Source organism: Aquarana catesbeiana, linkage group LG02 (genome assembly GCF_042186555.1).
Source record: "Aquarana catesbeiana isolate 2022-GZ linkage group LG02, ASM4218655v1, whole genome shotgun sequence".
Classification (NCBI taxonomy): domain Eukaryota; kingdom Metazoa; phylum Chordata; class Amphibia; order Anura; family Ranidae; genus Aquarana; species Aquarana catesbeiana.
This window is the reverse complement of record NC_133325.1, coordinates 95,554,303-95,569,173: the sequence shown is the minus strand read 5'-3', so window position 1 is coordinate 95,569,173 and position 14,871 is coordinate 95,554,303. Positions and strand designations below refer to the sequence as shown.

The 14,871-nt window shown below is 41.4% G+C and overlaps 1 protein-coding gene across 1 annotated transcript in view; it reads right to left on the bottom strand.

Moving 5' to 3' along the window:
- SERPINE3 (serpin family E member 3) overlaps nt 1-14,871 on the bottom strand; it is a 33,195-nt gene that overhangs the window by 15,756 nt on the left and 2,568 nt on the right. The window contains exons 2-3 of the mRNA XM_073613237.1: nt 8,735-9,023; nt 3,659-3,892 (exon numbers count right to left, since the gene is read on the bottom strand). Coding sequence (XP_073469338.1) covers nt 3,659-3,892; nt 8,735-8,993 — 493 coding nt within the window. The 5' untranslated portion in view covers nt 8,994-9,023. The remainder of the gene's footprint in view (nt 1-3,658; nt 3,893-8,734; nt 9,024-14,871) is intronic.

Sequence of the window (14,871 nt, the reverse complement as noted above, 5' to 3'; positions counted from 1 at the left end):
GCGTATATTGATTGGTTTACGCAAAAGTTATAGCATCTACAAAATAGGGGATAGTTTTATGGCATTTTTATTATTCTTTTTTTTTTTTACTAGTAATGGTGGCGATCTATGATTTTTATGGGGACTGCGACATTATGGTGGACACATTGGACAATTTTGATGCATTTTTGGGACCATTGGCATTAATACAGCGATCAGTGCTATAAAAATGCATTGATTACTGTAAAAATGTCACTGACAGTGAAGAGGTTAACACTAGGGGGCGATCAAGGGGTTAATTGTGTTCCCTGTTTGTGTTTCTAACTGAAGGGGGGAGGGAACTGTGTAGGGGAAGAGATAGATCTCTGTTCATACTCTGTATGAACAGACGTTCTGTCACTTCTCGCCTCAGAGAACCGGAAACTGTGTGTTTACATACACAGATCCTGGTTCTCCGTGTCTCAGCGGCGATCGCGGGAGCCCGCTGGTGATTGTGACCGCCGGGCACTCGCATCGGCTCGGGGGGCGTGCAGTGGGCGTGCGTGCCCCTAGTGGCCACAGGGCGAAGCAACGTAACGTCGCTTCGCCTAGCTGTGCCATTCTGCCGCAGTAAAACTGCGGTGGCTGGTCAGCAAGTGGTTAAAAAAGTTAATGTGTTAATGAGACTAGAGCCCCTAATCTGGGGCCCATAGCCCCGAGTCCAGGGCCGGCCCTACCGTGAGAAAGGAGAAAGTCGTGGGCTGCATGACACAGCGCTGTCCTGCACAGCCTCGACGCTTTCACTGAGTCTGCATTCCAAGCTTCACTGACAGCCAGAGCCAGGAGATGAGTGTCAGAGCAAGTCTCCTCTTTGCTCCGCCCATATCAGTAGGGGGAGACGGGAGGAACTTTCTCACACGAGCTCCAGAGCTAAGGAGGCGGCAGGTGAGTGCAGACCATGGAGGAGGGGGGGGGGGGGGGAAACTGTACTACCCTAGCCTGTCTTCTATATACACTAGCCTCTCTGTATACACTAGCCTGTCTTCTGTATACATTAGCCTGTCTTCTATATACACTACCCCCTCTGTATACACTACCCCCTCTGTATACACCAGCCTGTCTTCTGTATACACTACCCCCTCTGTATACACTAGCCTGTCTTCTATATACACTAGCCTGTTTTCTGTATACACTACCCCCTCTGTATACACTAGCCTGTCTTCTACATACACTAGCCTGTCTTCTGTATACACTAGCCTGTCTTTTGTATACACTACCCTCTCTGTATACACCAGCCTGTCTTCTGTATACACTACCCTATCTGTATACACTAGCCAATTTTGGAAAAAAATACACTTTTTTTAATGAAATAAGAAAACAGTAAAGTTAGCCCATTTTTTTTGTATAATGTGAAAGATGATGTTATGCCAAGTAAATTAATGCCTAACATGTCACTCTAACGATCGTGGCGATACCTCATGTGTGGTTTGAACAGCGTTTACATATGTGAACGTGACCTGCATATGCATTCACTTCTGCGTGTGATCTCAGAGGGACAGGGCACTTAAATTTTTTTTTTCTTATTTATTCTACTTTTTAATTTTTACACAGTCCCTTTAAAAAAATAAATAAATAAATAAATCACTTTTATTCCTATTACAAGGAATGTAAACATCCCTTGTAATAGATATTAGCATGACAGGTCCTCTTTAGTGTGATATGTGGGTTCAAAGAGACCTCAGATCTCACATTGAGGCCGCATTCACACCTGAGCGTTTTCATCCCAACAAGCAAAATCCCATTCCAATTTCAATGGCACCTGTTCACATCTGAGCGTTTTGTCACCTGAAGCAAAACGCCTGAAAAACGTCCTAAGCTCAAAAAAGAACATGAGCTTCTTTGGGGCAGATTACAGGCATTTTTCTGCCAAACACAACACCTATTTAAGTGTCCTTCTACCAATAGTACGGTAATTGGTCCTTCCACCAGGAACCTTACAGGATGTGCTGCCTATTATTCCTGTTTGCTTTATATTGTTGTAATTGTCTGCATCCCTTTTGAGGAAATTTCCTCTTGCTTCCTGTCATGGTAGCACGATTTCCCCAGATGGAACACAGACAGCATTAACAAACAGAGGTTTTAGTCCTTACCCACGCTATCTGACACTAAAGAAAATATTTTCGGCTAGAGACCCACTTTACCAAGCTGAAGGGGCACAAAGTTGCACACAATATCTGTGTTTCAAACTTTGCTTGTGTTCTCCCTCTTTTTTATGTAGCCAACGGTGGACTACAGTTACCTTGTTCTGAGGACCACCCCTGTTACTTTCCATCTAATCCTGTGTCCCTCTAGCGCTGGACTTCAGTAACTTGACATCATATCTTTAAGCCAAACAAGGGGAATTATGGGGCTAATAGTCTCTTGAGCAGCCGGTCTGATGTTGTGAAACTACCCCCTGGACTATACATCCCAGAAGCCCCTCTGCAACACCAACAGGCCTCTGGGAGAAACTATGAAAGGGGCAGCAGATCTGCTCCACGCTCTCTTCTTCATGGGCCTCACTGAGTGAACACCTCTCTGCTGCTAGGTGATAGGGCTGTGGCCTACCACGTGGCAATCCAGTGACTTCAGCCCTGCCCTGGATGGCCCGGCTCTGCTTGCCGTTTGCGAGACATCACCGTAGCACCACTTCATCAGAAGGATCCAATGATCGCCTGTGTCCAGCAGCCAATCGGCCATCACCACTTGCTTACCAGAAGGACATCTCATCCAGGATCGCCGTTCGGGAGGTTCTTATCCAGTTCTGCAGTTGGTGAGAGGGCAGCCACTCATCGTTCACAATCCCTACCTGGTCATCTTGTTTGGACACTGTGTACAGACACCTTGCCCGTGGAAAAACTTTATTGCATTACATAAGACACTGTACATAGACATCCATATCCTGAACTACTCTAAGGATTATCACTAACCAGTATTTGGACTAGTTAAGGTGGCCATAGGTGCACACCAAAAGTACCAGGTTGGGAACATCTGCCTGTCCTCTGCACCGCTGTTTATCGTGTGACTTTGTCTTAAGTTGACCATACAGTATACAAATTGATTGTACTATCTTCTGTAGATCTATCATCAACTATGGGGGCCTGCCTGATTGGATTCAATTTGAATGTAATATTTAGGTTTGTCCTTGTATAACATTTTGTCCCACCGCCTCTGGTGTTTGTTTACATCCTCTTCCCAAAGTCTTATGTGTGCTGCCCGCATCTGTGCTGTATTTTCCTGTAGTCTTCTATGAGGCTGTATCTCAATGCTGGAGACACTCAGGGGAAAGCCTCATAGAAATCTACATGGGGCCGCCAGCTCACAGAAGGCTTTAGGAAGAAAATGTAAACAAATATTGAAGGTCGCATAAGCTAGAGCAAGGTAAGTATATATCTAGAAAGGTGAAGAGTGGGCTAATTTAGGTCTGGGAAGAACATGCAAAAAGGATAAGTGCGCTTTGTTTAAAAGTTCACTTATCCTTTAAAAGAGTGACAAAGTAGTTACTCTAAATGAATGAGAGCTCCCTCTAGTGGCTAATTTATATATATTTATAATAATATATATATGTATTGCAATTATAATAACAAAACTAGCCTTGTTTGCAAAAAAAGTTCTGATAATAGTGCATTGTGGCACAGATTTGCAGCAGAGATCTCCTCACCTCCTGTGTTCCTGGTGACCCACTGATTGATCTGACTTGCAGTCCATGTGTGCTCACTGAAGTTAGCCTGTTGGAGGCTGCTGTTTGCCCATAGTGCAACATTTTCAATAAACTGGGCAGAGAGGGAGGTCCCAGTCTGCACGAATAAAGCACACGCCAAGTGCATGGACGTTTCCTGGCTGGAGTTCGCCAATTCCCTGTGCATAGCTTTCATAAAATTTTGTACAGATTCATCTAAAACAAGGAAGAAAGCATACCATGTTACTGTACAGACAACAATAAAACCAATACAATACCCTCATTTCCTTACATTCTCTGCCTATAACAGAAAATATCTAGTGACCAGAATAAAAATTTGCTGTGGGTGACCTCCCCTTCTGAAAATGCAATTTCCATGGCTGTCCAGGGAGATTTGATGGCTTTGGGCAAGTGACAGGTGAGTAATCTAACCGTAAGAAGCATGCAGTTCAAGGATTTTGACTTTAATGGTTACATATTTGTTTACTCAAAAAGTACTAAAGTCAGATGATGATCATGACAGCCTAGCAACTGGCATTTAGAAATGGAAGCACTTAATGACAGTTTCTATGTTTTTCTTCCACAGTCTGTTGATTGATATTCATCAGCATGGTTCCCCATGCTGAAAATAACTTAAAGTGGAACTAAACCCTCCTATCTTTTTCAGCCAAGCTTCTGTTTAATCTGCAGTTGCCATGATGCTGCACATGTGTTCAATTATGACACCAGTCATTTGATAGTTGAAATGTTGAAGCCAACATAGTAGAGGCACCAGGGGCAGGAGAAAAACTTACCAAACTGACCCCTTACTGTACAGAGTGTGCCCAAGCATCTAAGTATGGAACAAATGTTCCTTCAACCATATCACAATGCAATCCCCATGTTTAAGTGGTGTGAGCTCTGTCACCTTAGGATTCAGGATTTGTGCCTTGCAATATGTAAATACTGACTTTCATGAACATTTTGGAAGCTGCAGTAGATCACTAGATAACTAGAGCTAGAAAATAGAGTCACACTGAATGTAGAATGGTAGAATGTGGCCCTGGTGGAGCACTGCTGTCACTTTGGCTTCCAATCACATTCACTTTTACATCAGGATTCAAAGATCAACAACATGTTCTAACCCAATCAGAAATTAGCTGCTTTTAAATTTTTCTCTACGAATTTACTGTAAACTGCAGAACGTTTGATATTCGATTACCGTATATACTCGAGTAAAAGCTGAGTTTTTCAGCACATTTTTTTGTGCTGAAAATGCCCACCTCGGCTTATACTTGAGTCAGGTTATCTGCCGCCGTGTCAGTATTGATGCAGGGGAAGGAAAGCCATATTACGCCGTGCGTTGTCCCCCCCTATTCACAGCAGGGCTGTGTGTATATGAAGTCTGCGCCGTCCCGCCTGCTCCTCGTCCGTCCATGACAAGGAGGAGGCGGAGCTTTGTTACAGTGGATGTGTGTATAGGAAGTCCACGCCGTCCACTGTAACAAAGCTCCGCCTCCTCTTCCTCACGGGCGGACGAGGAGGAGACGGAACCAGGTGGACGGCTACATAAAGTTAAGACTGGATGAACAGAAATACATATCCTTCGGCAAGTAAAAAAGCTCCCTTACATGTATTCCAAGAATGTATTAAGTTGTTTGTCTGTAGTTCAAACAGTTTAAACGGCATAATGACTACCAGGTCCTTTTTATGTAAATATTTATATAGTGAAAAGTACATTTTTGTTTTAGTTACTTACAATTTAGTATTCCTTTGAAGGTAACTTTGGCGTTTAGCTGCATATTTTACATTGAATTCCCAATCCCATACCCATTTCATGCAGATTAAAAACAAATGAACAGGAACTGGGTTTTCACAAAATTGGGTATTTGAAGTGAATTGAGTGAAGTTTCTCATGTTCTTTAGCAAAATCAGCCTCCATCTTGTGAAATCTTATACTTTACACCGGAACCATAACATTTCTGACATTGTTGACCCTCTTTTCCACTTATGCCCCGTACACACGGTCGGACATTGATCGGACATTCCGACAACAAAATCCATGGATTTTTTCCGAGGGATGTTGGCTCAAACTTGTCTTGCATACACACGGTCACACGAAGTTGTCGGAAAATCCAATCGTTCTGAATGCGGTGAGGTAAAACACGTACGTCGGGACTATAAACGGGGCAGTAGCCAATAGCTTTCGTCTCTTAATTTATTCTGAGCATGCGTGGCACTTTGTGCGTCGGATTTGTGTACACACGATCGTAATTTCCGACAACGGATTTTGTTGTTGGAAAATTTTATAGCAAGCTCTCAAACTTTGTGTGTCGGAAATTCCGATGGAAAATGTGTGATGGAGCCCCCCACACGGTCGGAATTTCCAACAACAAGGTCCTATTACACATTTTCCATCAGAAAATCCTATCGTGTGTACAGGGCATAACAGTAGCTGCTGCATTCTCACCCTCGGTTTATACTCGAGTCAATACGTTTTCCCGTTTTTTTGTGGTAAAATTAGGTGCCTCGGTTTATATTCGGGTCGACTTATACTCAAGTATATATGGTAAGTGATATGAGTTTACCTCACCAATCAATTTGTATGGTTTATAATCCAGACTAGATTAGTATATCCTTGAATATTAGTGGTTGGCCAATTCACTGTTTCTGTTTTTTTTAGTTAAATAAAGAAGTAAATCCCTTGAAGGGTACCAGTGCAGCAGGTATATGACTAGTATCCGCACAGTAGGTCTCCGGCTATACTTTGCTGATACCAGCCCACATACTTATCAACATCAGGCTGATGTTTCAAGATGAAGAGCCCAAAAACAGTATGGTCCACCTCTCAAAGCACTAGTCCAATGCAGAAGGGTATTAACCCCCTGCAATTGATTAGTTCACAGAGGAAGCTGCAGGATTTTGGGGATTAATTTTCAAATGACCTACCCAAGTGAGTGGGCAGGTAAGTTATCAACCATCTGCTCCAGTGATATTAGACCTCTTACTTTTTTCTACATGCCAACTAAAGTTGCGTGCACTGCATGCAGTTGCAGCACAGTTACAGCATGGCCCCATTCAATTGAATTGAAATGCAATATGGCAGTTCATTTAATTTAATTCAAATGCAATATGGCAGTTAATTCAATTCAAATGCAGTGGATTTGAATTGAATTCAAGCAGTTAATTGAATTGAATTCAAATGCAATATGGCAGTTAATTCAATTTAAATGCAATATGGCAGTTAATTGAATTGAATTCAAATGCAATATGGCAGTTAATTCAATCTAAATGCAATATGGCAGTTAATTGAATTGAATTCAAATGCAATATGGCAGTTAATGTATGCTGAAGCCACAAACGCATGGCACCGCATGATGGACCAGTATTTCGAGGGTTAAAACAAGCTGTGAGGAGGTGATATATCACTTTCTTACCACCTGTAAAATGTCTTCTGAAAAGCGACCTACTGTTTCCGTTAGCTACAGTTGTTTTACATTCCAATGACTGAGCTATTACCTTGCTATCCCCCATTTTTTTACAATTAGAACATCTTACATATAGACAGCTGTGAGAAGGATAATCTACATAGGTAACTTGTACAAGAAATTTCATCATTAAATTAAAAAAAATAAGCTTTTGAAAATGTGGTGAGCATTACAATAAAATTCACTATGCAGTAGACCATAACACAAAATACTCACTGCAACTCCACTACGGTTTGCCACTAAACCCCAGACTGCTAAACATCTCATTTTTATAGATGTGTAACTGAGAAGGGAAAGAACTAAAGACTTTTATTACAGTACTCAAGGAGACATCTGGTCACCATGCCGCATAGGGTGGGCACCTAATTCTACAATCTCCATTCACTTAAATAAAAATCCTTAAGTATCTTTGGAAAAATTCATTTTTTTTTTTTTGCTCACTCAGCAAGACCCTCTGGAAATTACCTTGTTATTGTAAATTATTAAAGGATAATAAGAAAAAAAGGTAATATGTTTATGGGCTAATAAAGAAAACGTTTTCCTATAGTTTGGATTGTCACATACTTTTATATTTCATATTTAAAGTGAAACTATGGGCAAAAAAACAACACAGCAGTGTTTCTCTATATTAGTCTCCCTGCAAAATAGTTTTAATGCCTGTTGATATTGCCAATAGATATTTTTTTGCTATTTCCTTAGGGTGACAACGCTCTTCGTTTTGCTGGGAAATCCCATGGCAGTGTTGCCACCCTGTGGAGGAGGTAATCTTAGATATACATGTCGTTTTGAATGGAATAAAGCTAGAACTCTAGTATTTTCCCCTCCTGTAAAATAAAAAATAAAAAAAATAAAAAAATTGCCAATCTGCACTCACTCTCTCCAGGCTCCAAATGATCTCTAGCATGCATCATGTCCCCATCATGTCCCCCATCATGTCCCTCATCTCTGGTAGTCTCCTGCAGTATCCACCCACACCTGTAGAATGTCGCCAGTCTCTGAGCAGCTCCTGTAGGATGTTTGTAGTCTTTTAGAGCTCATTCACACGTGTGCCCAGGGGAAAGTAAGATCTGTCAGTTTAGCCACAGAAGGGAAAGAAAGGAAGGGTAACCCCTGGAAGTCGCACATCTACAGTATGGTGTCCTACTGCAATAATTGGAGTGGCAACCTCAGCCTGCACTCCGACCAGGCCATGCCCCAATGCGTTTCACTTGGCCCCCCTGGAGCTTAGGTATGGGGATTTCCCAGGTCACTGGGACAGCCAATCACGGAGGTTACATGATCATAAACCCCGCCTCCCCTCATCCTAAACCCCTAAAGGGCTGGGAGGCACCAGCTCCAAGGGGTTAAACAGCATATCACCTCCTCTCTGCCTGTCAATTGCCCTCTGAAAAGCGATCCACCTCAGACTGCTTTTCAGAGGAGTGCCTAATTTAGCCATATGTGTGAATGAGACCTTCCAGTCTTTTACAAATTATTTACACTGAATATTACAGATGGCCCTTTCGTGATATCAGGGGCCACAGCTTAGCCCTCAGCAAGTTGACTGATGCTTTTTAAGAGTTTTAATTTTTTACAAATATTAATATTTTACCATGAACGTTGTATCCTAGCACATTCTCTATCTGAGAGAAGGTGCTTCCTCGAGCTCCAAACTGCAGTAACCCCAGAGAACTGGCCACACTGTATGGGGAGATCACTACGTTAGTCCTGTTTTCTGTCTCCACTAACATCCGGTACAGTCTGACCACAAATTCCGTATTCAGCTCTCTGAGTCTTTCATACGAGTGGCTGTATCCCCGACTGAAACAACTTAAACACACGAGCAGCAGGAACAGGGAAACTGGAGGCATGGGGAATGTGTGCCCAGATGATCACCAGTCCTAGAAAATAGAAATGGATAACATACAGATGTGATACTTACTGCATGTCAAATAACAGTTTTTAATACAGACCTAAAGCCAGGCACCAAAATCTCTTATCTCTTAAGCTTTAGCATCTTATTGTCATTTCAAAAGTTGATTTCATTATTTTTTTCAACCTGCAGCTATTAATAAAATGATATCCCCCGGAGCCAATTGCCTGACAAGTAAGTATGGGATCATTAGTTCTGGCCTCGCATTTTTGTCCAATCATAACCTATACTTGAATCTACTTTTTTATCTGTTGTTACAGACACCAGATATACACATCAGCTCCTGATGATGCGAGGAAAGCTCACGAAACGCGTCGGGTTAGAGATGTATTATGTATATTTTTATTAATTTTACTCTGATCAATGTTATCTTGGCTATGTTTTTAGGACCATTATGTTATGTTTCCGTTCTTATGAGTTGCCATCCAGATGCATGACCTGTATTGTATGACAATGATTCTAATAAATTTGATATATTTTTTATACTATTCTAAACAATTACTTGTGATCATCATGGACACCTCATTCAAAGTCCCATGGGCGAATCTTTTTCTCTTTATGTTTCTAAAACATCTGGGGTGCCAAGGTTTGCCATCACTGCTAGGCTAATGACCAGACAAGAAACAGGAAGTGGGCTGTATAAGGTATTTACTGGCAGAAACAAAATGTTTTACTATCCAAAGTTAGAACAACAAGGGCAGAAGATTTAATAGATGGAAAGATGAAAAAATGACGGAAGTTCCACTTTAAGTACTTTCTGCTATGGGCTGACAACTGTCTCACAAGCATGCTCCTGTCTTGCCACTCCATCATAAAAGCCCCCACATGCTCTTTAATTTGGCATTATTAAAAACAAATCTAAAATGTTTATACACAAACTGTAAAAAAAAAAAAAAAAGATGAATGAGTTAAATAATAAATAGGGTTAACTAAAAAAAAATCCTACAGTAAAGCATGGAGATGGTAATATCTTGTTATGGGGATGTTTCTCTGCAGCAGGGACTGGAGCACTTGTCAGGATAGAAGGAAAAGTGGATGGGGCAAAATATCAAATTCTTGAGGAAAATCTGCTGCCCTCTGCCAGAAAGTTGTCAATGGGAAGAAGGTTTACCTTCCAACATGACAATGACCCAAAGCACACAGCAAAAATGACCACATAGTGGTTGAAGGAGGAAAAGATGATAACGTTCCAAAAGATGATAAATCTGGGATCCCTTCCTTGGAGAAAAACTCGCTCTCATACGTTCCACGTAGCAATTAATAACCAGTGATTCAAATCCTGATTTTATCACCAATTTGTTTCTTTTTATTAATTGGGTGTTACACATTATATTATATGTTCATTTATAAATTTTTTTAATGTTGCCGAGTTATCAGTAGTGGTAGGTTTTTATATTAATATGTTCAAGCTGATCACATTTTGTTATTTGAATTTATGCACAGGTTGAATTAACGCACCATTTTTTGAATTTTTACAAAAATATTTACCCCCCCAACAGAACACAATAGCTCAGTGAGGGTGATCGTAGTACCAACTTCACATAGTTAGTACAGCGGCTCTGACCGGGGCTGACAGGTTTTTTTCGTTCAACCCTACAGGATTCTTTTTCCAACTCAGTGAAATACAGCTGGATAAAACTAAAACTGTGTCTGTCTTTATTTCAGGCTGCAAAGCAGCAAAATGTGATTATTTTAAAGGGGGTGATTCTTTTCTATAACCACTGTATGTATTCTGCTACATAATTTTGGTAAAAAAAATAATCCCAATAGACGTAGATTGGTTGGTTTGCGCAAAAGTTATACCGTCTACAAACTATGGTATATATATTGAAATGTTTATTTATTTATTTTTCTATACTAGTAATGGCAGCAAACAGCGACTTATAACGGAACTGCAATATTGCGTTGGACAATCTGACACTAACTGACACTTTTGATACATTGTGGGAACCAGTGACACTAATACAGTGATCAGTGCTAAAATTATGCACTGTCACTGTACTAATGACACTGGCTGGGAAGGGGTTAAACATCTAGGGCGATCAAAGAGTTAAGTGTGTGCCTAACCAGTGTTTTTGTGTACTTTGTGTGCTGCTTTTACTAAGGGAAGTGATGGATTTTACTCCTTACTTTGCAGAGACCTAAAATCCATTACTTCCCTGCTGTCAGAACGGAGCTCTGCCTTGTTTACCTTGTGTCAGTCTGACACACCGCAACTCCGATCTAGGTAAAGAGTCTCTGACGGAGACTCTTTCCCACATGATCAGCCGTGTCCAATCACCGCTGATCACAATGTAAACAGGAAGAGCCGTTGATGGGGTTTTCCTCACTTGCATCTGGCAGACGTGAGTAGAGGAGAGCCGATCGGCTGCTCCTCTGAAAGGGGGGTCAGTGCTGATTGATTATCAGCGCAGCACCCCCGAGGATGCCCACACTGGACCACCAGGGATGCCACCAGGAATGCCACCATTAGTCACCACCAGGTATGCCACCCTAGACCACCAGGGATGCCAATCAGTGCCGACAATGGATGGCAATCAGTGCCCACAATGGGCATCACTGATTGGCATGCATTGATTGGCATCCATCGGTACCATCCATTAGTGTACATCAGTGCCACCTATCAGTGCCCATCCATGCCCATCCGTGCCACCTATCAGTGCCCATCCGTGCCGCCTATCAGTGGCACCTATGTGTACCCATCAATGCTGCATATCAGTGCCGCCTATTAGTGCCCATCATCAGTGCCACCTCATTGATGCCACCTCATCGGTGCATATCAGTGCCGCCTTATCGGTGCCTGTCAGTGCAGCCCCATCAGTGAAGGAGAAAACTTACTTATTTACAAAGTTTTGTCACAGAAACAAAAAAAAAGAGGTGATCAAATACCACCAAAAAAAAAGCTCTATTTGTGGGAACAAAATGATAAAAATTTGTTTGGGTACAGTGTAGCATGACCGCGCAATTGTCATTCAAAGTGCAACAGCGCTGAAAGCTGAAAATTGGTCTGGGCAGGAAGGTGTTAGGTGCCCTGTATTGAAGTGGTTAAGTGATTAGAATTGTATTTAATTTAATTGTTATTATTGTTTGCTATTATAGATGGTATTCTATAGTAGTAGAGAGTACTCCTTGTTATATCTGAAAAGGATATCTGAAAAGGAAGGTACTTTTGTAATGTTATCCTTGCAATGTGACATGTATCCAATTTTTAGTGTTGTCATTGCACTCTATACAAGTTATATAGCAATTGTCACTTATGTAAAAAATTATTACTGAGAAAAGTTATCTAACTATTCTTATTCTCTACCAGTTCTGACACCTCTACTCTATAAGTCATCTCAATATATCTTATATTTGGAAAATAAGACTTTATTAAAAAAGAATGACTACATTATTTTCAGACGTGAACTTTAAATATAGGAGCCTGTTTCTGTAAATTTGCAGCATTTGGTAACAAGGCACGTCTAAACCATTCTCGGGACATAGCTCATACATATCTATGTAGGCAGGGTTTCAGAGAAATGAACCCTGCTGCACCTATTACAGCGATGAGCAGTAGGACCTATATATGGCGATAGTGAACTGTGCCCCCAGAATGTAGGACTGTTGATATTTGCCCTGGGCCTATCCACCAGATGAATACATAAATGCATTTGTGTTTGTAAAAAAGTTCACTTTAATTAAACCGTATATACACCCCAAAACAAACAGAATATATGGCAGTTTACCAGTCCTTGGATTTAGGAGCTGCATTCGTTTTTGTTTTGTTTTTTTCACTTTTACTTGATCCATGTATGGCCAGCTTGTCCTTGATTTTACATTTATATTACATTTTGGTTTATTTTATAATTTTTAAGCTTAAAAATAAAAGCCCAAATCCGGGCTGATAAATAATGTCCCAGCAGTGGGGCCGTGCCTTCATTGTAAGGGTTAATAGCTCATATAGTCTAAGGGAGAGGAGAAACCCTTTTTACTTACCTGATCCTCTGCTCATCCAGCAGACGGTGTGCTCCCATGCTCCAGGTGGCCCACCCTTTGCAGCTATAACAGCTTCAACTCTTCTGGGAAGGCTGTCCACAAGGTGTATGAGTGTGTCTTTGGGAACGTTTGACCATTCTTCCAGAAGCGCATTTGTGAAGTCAGGCACTGATGTTGGACGGGAAGGCCTGGCTCGCAGTCTCCGCTCTAATTCATCCCAAAGATGTTCTATTGGGTTGAGGTCAGGACTCTGTGCAGGCCAGTCAAGTTCCTCCACCCCAAACTCGATCATCCATGTCTTTATGGACTTTGCTTTGTGCACTGGTGCGCAGTCATGTTGGAACAGGAAGGGACCATCCCCAAACTGTTCCCACAAAGTTGGGAGTATGAAATTGTCCAAAATGTCTTGGTATGCAGACGCCTTAAGAATTCCCTTCACTGGAACTAAGGAGCCAAGCCCAACCCCTGAAAAACAACCCCACGACATAATCCCCCCTCCACCAAATGATTTGGAGGGGTGGCCCAATACTTTTGGAATATAGTGTAAATGAGCGTGTTTGGGGTGGAGGAACTTGTCTGGCCTGCATGAGTTCTGACATCAACTCGATAGAACACCTTTGGGATGAATTAGAGCAAAGACTGCGAGCCAGGCCTTCTCGTCCACATCAGCGTCTGACCTCACAAATGCACTTCTGGAAGAATGGTCAAACATTCCCATAGACACACTCCTAAACCTTGTGGACAGTCTTCCCAGAAGAGTTGAAGCTGTTATAGCTGCAAAGGGTGGGCCAACTCAATATTGAACCCTACGGACCAAGACTGGGAGACCATTAAAGTTCATGTGCTTGTAAAGGCGGGTGTCTCAATACTTTTGACAATATAGTGTACCTGTGGTTTTTGAGAAGAACAAATGACAATCAGATTTAACATGGGTTACCACTGATACCTGGTAAGGATTGGCCAAAGAATGACCCCGGACTGTCTGATTTTAGTTATTAGCCTGCTCAAATTGTTGGTCACACACAGGTTTTGTTTCAGATTTAATGTGTTAGATAAGCACAGTTCACCAACTGTGTAATGTAAATGGATTGCTAAAGTAAACTCTCACAAAAATAAGTAAATAAATTAAATTAAATGTTTAAAAAGTTGTAACTTTTGTTGATCTTTCAGATCGATTCAGATACAACATTTGTGTATGTACCTCATTCGTGTTTATAGTTGGTTTATACTGTAAGGTCTAATGAGCAACATTCCCATACCTCATAATTCTGTCATGTTCTGTAGTAGTAAGAATGTATATACGTTTTTAGTTGCCTATTTGTTATGTTTACTTTCTATCTGTACTACATTCAACCCAGAAAGATCAGGAATATTGTATGATAATAACAGGGTACTGTACTGATTTATTTAAAAGCCAACTCTGGGCAGATAAAAAAATTATCCCTCCCTTGCAGTGGGACCTTTAATTGTTTATAATATATACTGTATGTCTAGGACAGCTATTCTGAACTAGGGTTCCTCCAGAGGTTACTAGGGGTTCCTTGAGCTGTGGCCAATTAACCTCCCTTTTGTTATGGTGCCTACATGCTTCCAGAGCCAACCCCTCTTGGCAGAGTAAGGGTATGACACCAGTGATCTTTTTAGCTATCTTTAATGGTGTCATTCTGACTACCACTGTAAGGAGGCGCTTTCTTCCCACTGACCATCAATGTAAGCAATGTTTTTTCCACTGACCACTAACTAATTGATTTTAGTAGATGTTCCCCAACACCTGAAAATGATTTCAAGGATTCTTCTAAGGTAAGTAGGTTGAGAAAGGCTAGTCTAGGGAAACGATG